This window comes from Galleria mellonella, unplaced genomic scaffold (assembly GCF_026898425.1).
Source record: "Galleria mellonella isolate WM207_F2 unplaced genomic scaffold, CSIRO_AGI_GalMel_v1 utg312, whole genome shotgun sequence".
NCBI lineage: Eukaryota > Metazoa > Arthropoda > Insecta > Lepidoptera > Pyralidae > Galleria > Galleria mellonella.
Window position 1 is genome coordinate 3,074,049 of NW_026442074.1, and position 17,976 is coordinate 3,092,024.

A 17,976-nucleotide genomic window follows, 5' to 3' on the forward strand; every position below is an offset into this window, starting at 1 on the left:
TAGTTCCTGTTAGTTAGTTGTCTTCTTAGTTGTTTGTCTCTCTCTGATTACCGTGCTTGCATTGCTGTATTTCAATTTGAAAAGTAACGTGTAGCAGTGAAATTACAGACGTAACATATTAGCCCTCAGGAGTGACGACTTGAAAAGTAACATAGGCGTCACAGTATGTTTTGTGATCGTCAGTACTGTTCAAATCTACAGACGCTGTTTACTTTCCATCAAATAAATATATATAATAAAATCCATTAAATAAATAAATTAATAAATCAAGTTGCATAAAAAGATCACATAATGTTTTCAACTACCTATGTTGCTGACTATACCTACAACTTCGGAAAGGTCGACTGCCTTGTCCTTATAAATTAAAACGGGTTCAAATAATTACTGACCTTTATTGGCCAGGCCTCTTTATATTTTTAGATAACATTCTGTTTATAGGTCACATATTTTGTGTTGTGAACTCTCATATTTCTTATACTTTACTAGGTGCATCCTTCAACTTTGTGTGTGTGTGTGTGTGTATATATATGTATGTATGGCTTATTGGTTATATAATATTACGAACTAGTCATAATCTACATCTAAATTAATATAAAAAAGTGGAAAAGTTTGTATACTTGTTTTTTTCCTTCCCCTCGGATCTCCGTAGTGTATGGACGTGTGTACAAATTCTGTTTCAATAGTTTATTTTAATAGTACTCTAAACAAATAGAAATACACTATAATAATTCTAGTAATACTAGGAGTGTATGAAGACAGCGCAAGTATATCACGAGCATCGAAATTAAGCACAACTTGCTGCGTGAGTTTGATATTGAACCCTTTTATAATTTTTATTACGATAATCCACGCAATTTTGTCAGCTAGAGCTAGAAGAAACGACAAATTGATGTAATTATATAGGGTAGAAGGAGATAGTGCGTTCTGTATTATCGGGGGTCAGCCGTAACTGGACGGAAAGCGATATTGTTCTATTTTGGCGATCGATGTCCATTTATCAAGACACCTGTGCATCACTAGATATTTTTTGTGAGTCACTTAAAGTTCTCATTAAAGTGGATATCTGTACATTCAACTGAGCACTGACCATTGTAGTCTGATCTTTGATTTCGTCGGTGGGCAATTGATATTTATATACAAAATAACAAAATTTTTTGTATCTATTATTTCTTCTGATTTTAATTGTATTGACTGATAATGCCCCTGAAACGAACTCCACCCAAAATATCAACATCCCAATCAGTAGTAACGGCGTCGACTGCTTCCCTGTCATCTAGGGAATCACTACTGCAGCATTATGATTCAGCGCCAGACTTGAATATTCCACAAGAACAAATAGATAAAAGTACTAAAATACTGCGTAGTAAAAGACGACGAAATGATTCTGGTGACATGAACCCTTATGTGGAAGAATTGAAGAGCATGTTTAATAAATTCTCGCTTGAACAGACTACTCGTTTCAATGAACTACAGCAGACGGTTGCTAATATTGAAAGGCAGAACACTGATATTTCAAAGTGCTTAGAATTCTTATCCGCAAAATATGAGGAGACACTGACCAAAATACAAACTCTTAAAGAGGAGAGAGCGGAGGATAAGAAACGTATTCACTCTCTAGAGGACAAAATAGAGCAAATGGAACGTAAAAATCGAGTCTCAGGACTTGAAATTAGAAATGTACCTTTGAGTGGTTCTGAAACCGGAAAATCAGAGTCGAAGGAAGACTTGAGTAACATAGTTAAATGTATGGGGAAGTCTCTAAATATTGAAGTTCATGATGCTGAAATAAAAGATGTATACAGAATTAATACAAATAAAGAATTCAACAAAACAATCATTACTGAATTCTCGTCAGTGATTAAAAGAGACAAAATATTAGAAGCGATTAAAAAGTTCAATAAGAATAAAGCTCCTAATGATAAGTTAAATACATCTCATTTAAATTTGAAAGTACCTAAAAAAACAATATTTGTATCTGAAACTCTGACCCAAAAAACTCGAAGACTTTTTTATCTCTCTCGAGAATATGCTCGAAATAATGGCTATGCTTTTTGCTGGACCTCCAGAGGAGTTATATATCTTCGTAAAGCTGAAAATATGCCTCTATACAGAATTAACGACGAGAGTGATCTTCCTAAGCCGAAACAGATAATTTGACTAGATTTCTTGTTGTTTGTCGCATTTAATTTTATTCTGGTTTACTTTGATCTTACTTATTTTATTATATGTAGTAAATTATAGTATTAACATATTAAGCAAATCTGCTGTTAAATTATCCACATTTACTTCTAGAAAAGTACATGCATTTACACAACAACTTACATCACATATATCTCATCATATTACATCTGTCTGTTTTAAAATGGTCTTATATTTGTTTGCCTTTTTGTCTAAAAACTTAAAAATGGCTCAGATTTTGAAGTCGGTGATATCATTACTTATCATTAAGAAAAAAAATGGTTCATTTATTTTTATTTTTAAAATTCAATATATTAAATAATATTGCTGATGATTTGGATCAGATTGAGGTATCTAAATCTATGGTATGTGACACGGAAAAGTGTATTGACTTTGTTCCTAAAGAAAAATGTTTAAAAATTTTAACTCAAAATGTTCGCAGTATCGGTAAGAACTTTGATGGCCTTGTGGTGCTATTGGCGCAAATTAACGTAGATGTTGACATTTTGATTTTAACTGAATGTTGGTTATCATTCTCCCCTGTAATTCCAACTCTTAAAGGATATAATCACTGTGCAAACAAAATCTATCACAATCAGAATGAGGGTGTCATCATCTATTGGAAAAATACTCTCAATATTAATATAGAAGAACCGACTTTTAAACACGGTAATGCTCTTGTAATGGAGTTTGGATCTGAGTATGCCATAATAGCTATTTATCGATCGCCTTCTTACTGCAATATTGAACAATTCCTTGAATCACTTAATTTAATTTTGTCGAAACTAAAAACATTCAATAACATTGCGGTAATGGGAGATGTTAATATAAATATAACAAATGATTGTGAGGATCATAGATCAGTTCAGTATTTGACTCTTTTGGCAACACATGGTTTATTTCCAGCACACCTTTTCGTAACACGTGATAAAAGTAATTCATGTTTAGATCATGTGATGCTAAAATCTAAGAGTCGAGCCTTAACTATTGTACTTCAATCAACATTAACGGACCATAAAGCAGTGTTACTATGCTTATCATTTAATCAGATTGTAAATGTCTCCGATCCAATTCGTTCAAAATTAAATATGATAAGTTTTAGCAAAAATATAGAAAATCTTGACTTGGAGTCTATTTTTCAAATTACCGATCCAAATGATGCCATTAATTTTTTAATTTCTAATCTACAGTCATTGATTAATAAACACACGACTACGTATAAAGTTCCTAGGTCTAAACGAATCTTAAAACCTTGGATTACTCCTGGTTTACTAAAATGTATAAAGAATAAAGATCAACTACATAGAAAACATAAAAAGTTTCCAGATAATGAAACTATCCGTTTAACTTACCATCGATATCGTAATTTCTGTAATGATATTATAAAGAAGGTTAAAACTGAATATGAAAGACAAGAATTAAGTAAAGCTGGTAATGATAGTAAAAAATTATGGAAAACTTTAAAAAATATAACTCATAGTGCTAAAAATAAACAACCACCTCATGAGCTTATAAATTTAAATGATCCCCAGCTATCAGTTGATGAAATTAATGACTATTATGCAAATGTAGGCCAAAATCTTGCAGGAAAGATACCCCAGACTGGACAAAATTATCTTAATATTCCTTATGTTTCTTCCGGTAATAATTATTTTAATTCTTTTGTTATGCTCAGTACTGACGAAAATGAAATCTCACAATTAATAATGAACCTAAAAAATGATTGTTCAGTTGGATGGGATAACATATCTAATGTAATTCTTAAAAAATTTAAAAATAAATTAATTCCATATTTAACTTACATATTTAATTTATGTCTTAGCCAGGGTGTTTTTCCGGATGCACTAAAAATTTCCCTACTTTATCCAATTCACAAGAGTGGTGATAGAGACCGTGTAATAAATTATAGACCAATTTCAATTCTTCCGTCTCTATCTAAAATATTAGAACGTATTATTAATATTAGACTAATAAAATTTCTTGAGAAAAATAAAATTTTGTCAGATAATCAATTTGGATTTCGTTCAGGAAGGTCCACTGATGATGCAGTGGAAGAGATGTTAAATTTTATATCTAGTAGCCTAGATCAGGGTAAAAAATGCCTGGGGATCTTCTTGGACATTGCTAAGGCTTTTGACACGGTCTCTGTTACTACACTTTTACATAAACTGGAGAAAAGTGGAATAAGGGGTACTCAGCTTGCACTATTTGAGAGTTATCTTTCAAATAGAACACAAATGGTTGCAATAGGCAATTATAGGAGTAAACCTCTTCCCATAACCTATGGTGTCCCTCAGGGCAGTATTCTTGGCCCTACTTTATTTTTAATTTATATAAATAATCTATGTAAACTGAAACCCCTCCATGGTAATATCATATGTTATGCCGATGATACGGCTCTCCTTTTCACTGCAGATACTTGGGAGGAGGTATTTCGTGCTGCAAATGAGGGAATTAATGAAGTCACACAATGGCTTACTAATAATACTCTATCTCTAAATACAGAAAAAACTAAATATCTTGCATTTTCCATCCGGGAGTCTACTCAACCGTCTGTTAATTTATGTATTACTGCCCATACTTGTTTACCATTACATCTAAAAAACAATAGAACATGCTCATGTAAATCTTTGGAAAGAACACAGCTAATAAAATATTTAGGTGTATTTATTGATAATAATTTAACATTTAAACAGCATATAAATAAATTAACTTGTAGAATTAGGAAACTTATTTACATTTTCAAACGTCTGAGGCAAGTTGCAGATATGAAAATTCTAAAACTAACTTATACTACATTGTGTCAGTCCCTTTTGACCTACTGTATAGTTGCTTGGGGTGGTGCTCCTAAGACAGTTCTAATAAATCTTGAGATTGCACAGAGAGCTGTTTTAAAGGTTATTAATTTCTATGATTTTCAATATCCCACAAACTTGCTATACCAAAAATGTAATGTTCTTTCTGTCCGTAAATTATATATTCTTAATACTATAAGTAAACAACATTCTATATATCAGTTTGATGCAAATATTTCTGAGCATAAAAGAAGAGTTAATGATGTTCAAGCTTTAAAAAGTTATAATAAATTTCACACATCATTTATTCGGAAGTTTTTATTATTTTTGGGACCATATTTATATAAAAAGGCAAATAAGGAATTATCTATATATTCAAAAACTAAACATATATGCAAAAGAATTGTTAGTAATTGGCTATTAAGTAAGACATATGATGAAACTGAGGATTTGTTATTAGTAGTATGTTAGGTTATGACTGCCATTTTAAAATAACTCATCCATTCCATACATTCACAAATTACACAGTCAAGATTTCATTTACAAAATATTATTTTGGGCAAATTAAATTATTACCGTATTAGTACCTTAACTTGTATTGTTTCTTTATTTGTATAATTTTGTGTCATTGTGCCATATAGGGAAGAGCACTGCTTATCCTAAAGTACAGGATTTACCTATTTAGGGAGCAGAGTTTTACCTATATTTAAAATGTAACATTTATTTTTGAAATAAATTATTATTATTATTATTATTATTATTATTTTTTAACATGCTAATCTCTAAAACTACCAGTCGGATTTGAAAAATTCTTTTAGTACATGTAAGCTCAGTTCCTGAGGCAAGTTATATGCTATTCAACATCACTGTACAATAATTTAATGGAAATAAAGGACAGTAACATACCGGTTTTCATTTTTTTTAATCTGTATTTATATTTTTTTGTTCCCATTTTACTAATATTACAAATAGTAAAGGTGTTAAAATGTTTGTTATTCATATCATATTAACACATTTAAGGTGGGAGTCCTAGTACTACGATTTATCTCGACTGTAGCTTAACGGCGGGAGTCATAGTAATATGATTTATCTTAACTGTAGCTTAACCAGTTAACTGTGATTGACGAGTATACTCGTCATGGAGAAGTAATCGCCGCGATTACGAAAGTATGCTACTTTCGTCAAGAGCCTTTTAATGTGTTAAGCTACAATAGCTAAACAAAATATTAACAAATTTCCTAAAAAGGTAGATTTAAGTTTAGAATAAAGAACAGTATAAGTACTTATATTCTAAACAAATGTGCCCATGACTTTTTCACCATGACTGGGATAAAAAATTATCCATGTCCATCACCATGTAAAAAAACATACATATGACAAATCATTAGATATATTTTAATTCAGCCATTAAGGTTTCAAGAAACCTGTTTTGTTGTTAGTTATTAACAACAAAACATAACTAACAACAAACAAACTAAGACATTTAAAATATGCAATCTTGTAATATACATAACATAGACTTCTAAGTAGTAATATTTCCTTGTAATAAATTTAAAAGCCACAGAACTTGCATACAATTTAAAGAAAAACATAGGGAAACTTTATTAATTACATGGACACTAGTTTCTCAATCATATTTCTGCAGCCATACAGTAATGCCTGCATAGCTGCATTTCAGTATAGAGGAATATCGGAACAACACTTTTTTTATACTACAAAAGTGGCTAACAAATATACAGCCCGTATAATGGTAGATGGTCATTGCAGTAACCTTAGTCCTCAGGAATGGCAACATATTAACAATGTGTTTCTAATGAGATGAAATTGGAATAGTAACCTTTTTTTTTAAATATATTAGTATACAGATAACAAAAATAAGGGTCCATGCTATTGATATACTTTGATAGGGAGGGTCAGTTGGCATATCATGGCAAAATCGCTAGGAATAAAATGCATTAGTTTCCTGAGGAGACTATGTGGTAGTCTATGTAAGTAACCTCACAATTTAACTTAAAAAGAACTACCTTCTGGATTAGTAACAATTCTTCCCCCCTTTGTATTTTATTTTAAAGGGTAAGATATGGCCGTGAAATTACTGGGTATTAAATAAGGAAACGACACAGTGCTCTGTAACACATGGGAAATAAAATTAATGTAACAGTCTGTGTCTACAGTGCAATTCATGTGCATAAGTGACAGACTAATTATAATAAGGGAGTGAAAAAAATGGAATTGTTAATAATGGAACATAACAGCTAGAAATATGCCCTATTAGATCATTAAGTGGTTCGTCTTAAAAATCATCTTAGTTGTTGTTAAAATCGCCACAATGGACTAAATGACCCTGTTTCATCCTCACTTATTATCTCTCACTAGAGCCCCAGGAACATATATTGATAGCATAAGTGGAGACACCATACCATTTTCACTCATGATTACTTTAAATCCGGTGAGCTGCCACCTTGTTTGCCATCCCAAATTAAAAGGGTATTTTAATGTTATCAATAAAATTTTGTTTCAAGGTCACAAATAGACATCAGCACATTATTTTATATTTCTTATTTAGACAACAATTACGCATTACATAGCATTTTTTTTTTGTTGAAATAATAATTCTCTAAAATATGATCATATATTTATAATTTTAATTATTTTTTATATTTTATATATACGTAAAAAGTCTCGTCAAAAATAGCAATATTTACCCAAATAGATAAGTATAGTAAGAAGACCAAATTGCATATTATATGTGACAAACATACATATTTCCGTGGCTTTATCACAAATTGGCATCGCGCTACTCCTTGGGAAATCACGATTGACCTGGATGATAACAATAACCAAAATATAACTCACCTTCCGATAATCTCTTTCGGTTCATATTTAGCGTAAAATTCTTTGGCCGCATCTTTATCAGGTAAATTGTCGTCGTCTTCCTCTTTCGCCATGTTATTAGCAATTTTTCCTGATATACTTTTCGGGAACTAATTAATCAGTCGTAATTATTCTGACCACAATGACGAGATTACTCTTGTGGCCATACGTCTGATTTTTATTTGAACAAAACAATATTTCTAAACCACGATGCTATTTCATAATATACTACCTATTAAGGACAACATTCAGTTTATGAATTATTTTCAATATTATAGTTTGTCGAGTAGGTACCTCCAATTCACAAAAATATCTTACAGACATTGAGAAATCTCAGAACGGATGATCAACTAGTGAATGTAATGAAGTTAGTTTGAAAATTGACAGTTGAATGACATACGAGTAAATGACAAAATGCACAGTACTATTCTTAATCTATGACAATAGAAATAGCTTTAAATACAGTTATTTACTTCAATACTTTTATTTACTTCCCTCTTTAGATATAACCATTCTAATCTTTCTTCTCTTGACTATTCTAACTTTTATTTACCTACCTACATATTTGCACAATTATCTATATTACACAAAATGGAAGGGACAGGTTGGCCTAAATTAAAGGCCAAAACGAAAATAACTGGTTCAAATGAATGGTCTGAATCAGATAGCAGAATATATTCCCACCCAAAATGCACTACAGTCATATAATTAACGATAAATAGTTTTGATGCTATGCAATGTATTTGAAATTTTATCATCCACATGAAGCGCATTACATTATACAGTACGCATTTATAGGGATTTTTCATATATTTATGACTTTGACCTTACACAGCTGATTCGTCGCGGTAGAATTTTAATACAAATAATACATTGTTGTTTTTCAGTACTTCATAGTGTTTCACTATGAAATACTATTATTTATTTATATTATGACATATATCATAGATTACCTGAATTTAAATGAAAAATAAAACAGGAGAAAATTTTAAAATTTTCCGGGAGAATTTCCATTAGTTTTCAATTCAGAATAATGGTCTGTTTCAATTTTTGCCAACCTGTCTCTTAAATACTGTACTCGTATATATACTTTACATTTTTTTTTACTGAAATACCAATTCTTAATTTATATAAATAGAGACATTAATTAGGTTTCATATTTATTATTTGTAAAATATTCTCATTTCGGTTGATCGGATTTATGAACTATGTAATGTAACTATGTAACTATGTAAATATGTAATGAAATTCGCTTAGGATAGTGTGGTTTACAAGAGATGGACAGTATTCACATAGTAATCTGATTAAAAATAGAGAAAATCTATGTATTTTACCTCAATAATTCCCATCCCTTATAAATTATGCAACACGAAAGTTTAAATTGTATTGTTAATCAAATACAACAAATATGTTTTTTTTAAACGCCATCTTCTAAAAGCTAAACGCAAAATGTCCTTCGTTATGTGTACTAAGCTGTCATTGTGGTGCTCGTTTACCTATATTTTTACTCATTACATAAAAGAGTTATTTTCTTTAATATACTCTTTAATAAAGAAAGTAGTGACTCGACCCACTGAAACTATATAAAGATATTATATTGTTAGGATTGATATTTGCTGCTTTCATCACAGTACAACCCGTTACAAACTAAAGTTCCATCCCGACCATCTGGATGAGTGACGGTTCTCCCAGAGCGTTTCTTAACGCACTTTCTTCTATCCACAATCACGTTTTTAAATCAACTTCCAGCAGCAGTATTTCCAAATCGTGATGAAAAAAGTGTATTCCTTTTTAAAAGACCGGTAGCATACCTGCAATGCCTCTGATGTTGAGGTATAATCCGATTTGAAGGATCAAGTTGATATTGCAATCCATATAATGGTGTGCTCACATATCTTTTTAATAATTTAAAAGAAAAATGCTTCGTAATAAAAATAAAAATATATTAGATTGCATACTAATTGTGCCAAACATAAAAAAAAAATACTTCAAGTTTAAAATTAAACTTTATACTTGATGTTTCACTCGATTATTATAAAAAATAAAGTAACTTGAACCTTATCTCAAACACATAAAATTGATATACCTATCGTGTCCATAAATAAGACAATATGCTATGGACAACCCGTCCCTTTCATACACATAAATATTGCCATAATAGAAACGAAGTGTCATGATTTAATTATCTAATTGGTATATTGTTAAGATTCGTTTTCTTTTGCTATTAATTTTTTTTTCGCAGTTTCTTATACTTGAAATAAGTACTTATTAGACACTAAATCTTAAACTACGCATTATTGTCATAGATCAAGAATAGTACTAGGAATACTGTCACTCTTATTTTTTGTTAAATAAAAATAATTCAGTCCTAAAAACTGAGTAAAGTAAATTTATTTCTTTGAATTAAACTTATTTCTAAGCATTTAATAATTAATGTTTTGGGTACGTATACCTACCTATTCATTTTATTATCGTTTTCAAAAGTCACGAACAGCTGATTATTTGTCTATGGAATCCAATGTTTTCGTCCTTTTCTAACCTTTCAAATGTTTTTGCTTGTTGTTTCGTCCAATTGTCTGCATTTTTAGTGTTATGATTACAATCGGATTCAATTATTTATTTGTGAATTGCTTACACAGACTTTAAATTACCCCTTTGGATTTGTGGCTTATTTTCCAGTTTGAAGTGTTATAAAACGGGTAAGTTGTTATTACGCATTGAATTTTCTTGTGACATGACATTTGCTACATTTTGGTACCAAGTTATGTAGGTACTTCACCACCTTTTATCAACCTTGAGCCAATAGAAATTACTTGTTTCCTTTGTTCTTACCCTATTTCGCTTATAATTACATTTTGTCATTCGTTATGGTATTATGGTCGTTGTAAACATTGGTACTCCATTGTTTGTTACTAAACAAACCAGTCCCCTGTAAGAGGTACTTCGTGTACGTAACCTATCTGTAATTTTATTAAAATGACCTTTTAACATTGATAGCAGTGCTAATATTATAAAAAAATGAAATAATTATATAATTAATTAATCATAAATATCATATTGAATTTAGAGTAAATATAATATCACTTAAGTGATTATATTACAATAACAAACAGCTGTACCCATTATACCTACCTGTGCCTAATGATGTAGGTAAATACCAGGATATGCATAGTAATTCGAATGATTTATTTCTTATTACACTTCATGATAACCTCTGTCACAGTGATAAGGCATATTACTCAATGTAAATACTTACCAACTTTGTTTTTATATCCTGGAATTTGCTCCATTTGCTTTTACTTACAGGCTATATGAGCTTCGACTTGAACATATTTATCCTTTTTTACATATTTTTTTAATCCCAATACATAAAAATATAATGTATTTTTTTAAATTTGTCATTAAAAAAATATGTACAAAAAATAACATTTACATATTTTAATAATTTTAATGTTTACTTAACATCACTTAATAAAAAAAAAATATTTATGTAATTATCCTAATATTCCAATTGTTTTCTAATTATCTATAATTAGCTATATTGCCAATTTTAAATTGTTTCCTCAACACATTTAATGCTGCTGTGTTTGAATTTCTATTAGATTTGAATTCTATGAAAATTGATATACTGAATAGACAAAACAAACAGATTTGATTGTTTTAAATTTATTCAAATCGGACAGGCACAGAGCATGTCTCATACAGCTCAGCAGTCTATTCATTTGAAAAACAGATTAAATTTTTTATAATGTAGGTAGTTTTTAAACACTAAAATAGGGGTATTGAGTTCATATTGATTAGCTCAGTTTGAATTTGAATATCATAGAATATAGATATTTTGTAATAATGTACAGTGTATATAACTGGCTATTTGGATATGAGGTAAATACAATTTTATTTTGATATTGTTATAAGTATTCGTGAATATAATAGGTGTTAATTTACTGTGACCATTTCACATGAATTTATTTCATCTTATACTTTTTATATTTTACTTCTATTGGTGGTAATTTTGTGCATTTTATGTGATTATTTTAATTATTTTTTTTCATTGATTTAAAGAATGAAATGAATTTTTATAGTCATGTATTAAATGAATGTTAAATTACCCACATAGTTATCATTATTTTTAATAAAAGATTTAAATGAGAGAGAATTAAGGATAATATTATTTATAGATGTAGATTGTTGTAAGGATAGATGTTGTAGCAAGACCTAAAAAGAGATGGATTGACCGTGTGAATGTTGATATAACCAGAAAGGCAGGTATAAGTGTATACATAAATGAGTGTCATGTAGGTAGTATTTATAATTATTATCATCATCATTTTGGCCTTAATCTGTTCACTGCTGGACTTAGTTCTCCCCCATAGACTGCCATAAGGAACAGTTCTGAGGCACCCGTATCTACTGGCTTCCTGCAATGGAGTGGGAGGACGTCCTACACTGCATAATTTATAATAATTATCTTTGATTATTTAAAAAAAAAAGATGTGGAAAATGTATGAGACTATGGTGCCAGGATTGACCATAAATCTTAAATAAAACGTATATTTGTGCTGTTAGTACAGTTAAAACTTTTTTTTTTTTATGATTATTAACCTCATTTGCACTGTTGGTATATATTGGCGGGAAACCAGTGAGAGATGATAGGTGAAGATGAAATTAGATTAGTTAGCCTATTGTATATATATATATATATACACACAAATATATTGTATGGTTATAAGTGCCCTGCCAGCATATATTGATAGCGCAGGCGAGGTTACTACTCCATTATCATCCATTAAGAATCTACCTTACCAACTTTTACAAAATTTATTTTAAATTAAATATGAAATATAACACATTGGAAATATATAAAGTTTATTACTTTGGATATAATAAATATAATACTAAAAAAAATATATATATAATAATAATATTTTTAATAATAATAATCAAAATAATCCCATTGCTAATATTCCCACTGAATAAAATAAAATATGAGAACAAGTGACTTGGTAACAAACCCATCCTTGTCTTTACAAAATCAGCTGTAAGCTGAGAAATAATACATATAATAATATTAGGATAGATAATAATGAAGAACTTATCTACCTACGAATGGATGTCTGATATATATTATGCTGTCCTATATGTTTATTTATGTTGAAGTAATTCAGTATCAATAACATAGATGGCGCTATTGAGTCTAAATGAAACTAGTAACACTTGTTTGTACGAATTGAATTCAGTTAAATTTTCCTATATTATGTTTTTTCATGTAAATTATTTTTCTAGAATGGCAAAGAAGTTGATGGCCTAATTTATCGCCTATAGACACATATAAAGCCATGTGCACAGTCATGATCCTTCTCATGTATCGTGATTCTTGAGGACTAAGATATCATGACTCCATACCCTGTAATTTTAAAGCAATAAAAAGCCTTAGACAGATATACTCAAGCATACTACTTTTTAACCAACTTCAGAAAGATGGAGGCTCTTAATTCCGTTGTATTTTTTAAGTTTCTTATTTCATAATTCCCTCAGTTGTAAATTGTAATTCGAAAATACTTTTTTTTTATCTGGGTCTTAAAGGTGTATTAGTAACGCAGACTACCAGCTCCATTGTTAGCAATATACTCTGACAGGTTAAACTCCCCGTGGTCCCCCCTCCTGGAAACTATCATGCTGAATTCCAGGTGTATTAATCACAACAAGCTAACTCATCTGCATTTTTATATAGTGTAAAGGGGATTACCTATCTATTTAAAAAATTCTAATTTGATATGTCATCAGCTTCTTTGCCTTTAAAATTACACAAACGAAATGTCCAAAATAATCACCAGTAGTGTTAAAATATTACCTCGTTGAGGGGTGATTTCGTCGGACCAGGATTATGTAAACTAATGAAGTTGCCTGAATGACCGCCAACCGGTACGGCAAGATCGCGTGATGATGGTAAACGGCGCCGGTCGTCGTTGGGATTATCACGGGCACTTTGCACGACACCGCTGACCATAGAATATAGGCATGCTAGATATGGCATGATGTAAAAAATAAATCTTTATAAATATGCAAAATATGAAAGTGAGTTTGTTAAATTTTCCTTATGGTTCTGGCATATAGGCGACTCCTTTCTTTCCCGTGGGTGTCGTGGAGGGCGAGGCACGGGCTGCAGCGTCCATCTTAAAACATCTCTAAAGCCTGACTGCGGTTGCCATTCGTCTGTCAAACTTGGCAACTACTGGAAAATCCCCCCTAAAGGGGAGGCTTATGTTCATCAGTGAAATAATAATACTAGTACTTACTATAATACGATAATAATGATAATATAAAGTGTTGTAATACGATAACAACGCAAAGGATTTTTAAAATGGCCGCTCATTTTGAATACCGCGTTCTCTAGCGCCTATTCCACCGTCTCTAGGTCCACATTCCGTCGCCTCGACTGCCATTTTAATTATTTAGCTTGTTCGCATCGTGTGAAGATATAGATCGTTTCATGCATTCGCCTCATACATTCCTACACTCGATGGTCGCTTTGCGAAAGTTTATGAATTGTAGTTTGATTATTTCATTTGTATAATCAAGATAATTTAAGGTGGGTGGGTTTCGCGATAAATAGAATCAAAATAAGATAATGGTTGAGGATTGTTTACTCATTAGGATTCACCAAAAAAGTAGGTGATTCATTTGTATTTTTTAAAATGTTGAGTTTGATTTTTTTTCTATCTGAAAGGATATTGTTACTTTCACATTGGCCACATAGAAATGTTCTCTAAAGCATTTCAGTAGTTTAGTTTTTAAATCAATATAACTGATTTTGCTACAATTAAAGTAGGTGTATTATTTTTTTGAGAAATAAAGTCTTTATTATGTAATCAACAGGTGACTTTCGTATTGTTTCTATATTGGTATTAATTTTTTTAACCAATTTCAAAAAGAAGGAGGTTCACAATTCGGTTGTATTTCTTTTTTAAGGTTTGTTATTTTATAACTCGCATCAGTTGTAAACCGATTTTTTTTATCTGAAAGGATATACTTACTTTATCGAAGCATTTGGCGTTCCATTGTTTCTGCCTACCCTAATGGGAGACAGGCGTGACAGATATGTATGTATGTATGATATATTTACACATTGGTCCCATAGACATCAACATCGATTCAGTAGTTTTATTTTTAAAACAAAATAACTAATAGTTTTGGATCAATTGGAAGTCAGTTTTTTTTCAACACAATCGTTATTCCTTAAGTTCTATTGAAACAGATTATATTTATAAACACACTAAATCTTAGTGTTGAAGGCGTCAGTAACAGTTTACTATCAAACGGGCTTGATAGTAAACTAGCTTGCTACCTTCGTGATATAAAAAATAAAAGATTCCTCGTTCTAAATTCAAATATTTTAAATCCTATAGTCACTATGAAACACGTATTCTTTATCTAAGTGGATAGGTCTAGGTATGTCCATATTTTTGATTCGACATTATATTGCGCAGAATTGTACCATATTCTTAGAATACTATCTCTGCAATGATAAGTTGATAAAATCAAAATTTAAAAAAAAGCCGATAAAATTAAAAATACATCTTTTACATACATGGAAATGGATTGGAAACTCCGTCTGTGCTATTCCTTTTCTCTGACGAGGTACCAGTGAGCCGTCAGCTAGTTTGCCATTTTAAGTTGTATAAAAAAACAGATAATAGGAAAGTGTAGTTTGTGCGATAATTATTTCTGTTAGCGAATAATTGATTTCATTTATTCGCTAATTCAAGGTTTTAGTTATTTGCTGCGCCTGATTAATTTGATCATGCTATTGAATTCATCATGTTTACCTAATAGAGAGTCGACTTTGAGCGTCTAATTAAGGTATCAACAGAGACATCTGTTGTCAAAATTGTTTTGCTTTTTTCGGAGTTTTTTTTTATTGTATCTGCGAATGACCAATTATAATTATTGTCATATCAGCTATCTACTATCCACTGCTGAACAGGCCGTCTTCAAAATTGGCAACCGCAGTTAGGTTTTGGTGATGTTCTAAGAGGAACGCTGCTGCCTATCCCTCGTCTGTTAAGTTCTCTTAGCCACCTCATACGACACTTATGTGATAGGAAAGGGTGGCTTATTCTATGCCGGGACCACAAGGCATATGTACAGGGGGAAAAGGGATTGTTAGTAATGGAGACTAAGAATTCCATTGATATACCCAACCAGGTCGATCTCCTCGCGGTTCCCCCTGGAAGCTATCATATTATTATATAAATAGTTAGCTTTTTTCCCCGCTGTTTCGTATGAATGGATTTCAAAATAGGAAAATCAATAAAATAGATCACTTCCAGAAGGCGTATCAAGATACAACATATACTAGATTTTAAGTTATCTTTATTTATATAGGAACTTTTTTCTTTTTAGGCACGTCAGTCCCATCGTGGATTTTAAGTTAGATCTTCAGAAGTACAACTGTGAACCGCATTCAAATCGGTGCAGTAGTTTTTGTAGTTGTTAGTATATATGTAGTACACACATACACATATATTTATTTAAATGTAGTATGTCTAAAATTACATATTCATTAAAAAGTCCGTGCATCGTCGACTAACACTATGCACGTTTAGATTTTCTATATTCTTGTGATAAACAGAGAACCCACCTAATAGAAAGTGGTAACCATGAATAATACCATGGACTTCGATACATTACGATGCTCACGGTGTAGGTTGCGTTAACATGGCACGCCCAACTCTTTACTTCAATATGTGTGACCATGTACAGACAGACGTTAGTGCTCTGTTTGCTTGTGAGGAAACGTCTTCTGTAGCTGTTCGGCCAAAGAGCCAATCGGCCAATATTCCTTGGTAGAAACCGTGTACATATTTTTACTCGCACATTTTAATTTTTTTTTTATGCAACTTAGAATGACAAGCAGGCTGACAGCTCATTTGATGGAAAGTGGCAACCGTCGCCTATAGACATGAACAGGACCGTGGACATAACAGAGTATACTGTTTCGCTCATGATACCCCCCATGCGTTGCCATTTCTGAGGACTCAGGTGTTATTCCTCTGTACCCTGTAAATTAACTGCCATATCCCATCCTTCAAACCGAAACACAGCCATGCAAACACAACTGCTTCACGGTAGTAACATGAATGGAATAGAGGTACCCAAGCAAACTTTAATTTAATTAACTCAGTTTAATTTAATTAATTATATTTTAGATTGGCGTTCCATGTTCTTGTAGACAATCTATAATTGGTGTTGACACGCTTGAGAAATAGTGTTAGTTTCTTGACTAGATAAGAGATTTATCTAAAGTCTGAGTCAGCAGCACAAATTATCTCTTACTCTTTAAAATGAAACATTCATATCGTCATAGTCGTAGAATACTGACGGATCTTTATATATAATCTTTGTCAAATCCGTCAGTATTCTACGACCATGACGACATATGCATTACTACTTCACGGTGAATCATATTATTATGCCATTATTATCATTATAAATATACCATCAATATAGTCAAATGAGAAGGGGGGGAAGGGATTGTTAGTAATGCAGACTACCAGTTCCATTGCTAGCAATATACTCTGTCAGATCGACCTCCAAGTGATTCCTCCTGGAAAACATCGTGCTGAGTTCTAAATGTATTCATCACGATGGGCTAACCGACCTCCTTTTTCATTCTCGCCTGTCATGCTTCACTGGTGCCCCGCTAGCATTATAACGTTAGCGCAAGCAGGGATACAATCCCATTATCATCCATTAAACAAAAAAAATCATGATTAATATTATTCCTTATTAAATCCACCTCCAATCGATTCTGCTTGAAAACCATTGTAATTAATACATAGTGAATTTACCATGAGCCAACTGACTTGAACAACATCCGCATCTATCATCACACATTGATACCCCACCAGTGCATATCGATAGGGTAGGCGTGGTTACAATTCCGTGTTCATCATTAAAAAAATAGTGTCAACATGTGTTAACTGGGGGGAAACGGATTGTTAGTAATGGAGACTGAGAATCCCCATTGCTAGCAATATACCCCAACCAGGTCGACCTCCTCGCGGTCCTCCCTGGAAACTATCATGGTTCATTCCTGATGATTTCATCATGATGGGCTAACTGGCCT

At 31.6% G+C, this 17,976-nt stretch overlaps 2 protein-coding genes across 5 annotated transcripts in view; one reads left to right on the forward strand and one right to left on the reverse strand.

Moving 5' to 3' along the window:
- Window positions 1–8,203, reverse strand: part of LOC113515041 (phosphorylase b kinase gamma catalytic chain, liver/testis isoform) — a 33,118-nt gene extending 24,915 nt beyond the window's left edge. For all 3 annotated transcript variants that reach the window (XM_026899173.3, XM_026899170.3, XM_031908450.2), the window contains exon 1: window positions 7,830–8,203. In XM_026899173.3, the coding sequence (XP_026754974.2) occupies window positions 7,830–7,921 (92 nt within the window). In that variant the 5' untranslated portion in view covers window positions 7,922–8,203. The remainder of the gene's footprint in view (window positions 1–7,829) is intronic.
- A 2,183-nt stretch (window positions 8,204–10,386) lies between these two features.
- The window catches only part of LOC113515241 (myotubularin-related protein 3), a 116,863-nt gene continuing 109,273 nt past the window's right edge, over window positions 10,387–17,976 (forward strand). The window contains exon 1 of one of the 2 annotated variants that reach the window (XM_052896029.1): window positions 10,387–10,546. The gene's annotated coding sequence lies outside the window, so the exon portion shown is untranslated. The remainder of the gene's footprint in view (window positions 10,547–17,976) is intronic. The other variant, XM_052896030.1, reaches the window with a different exon arrangement.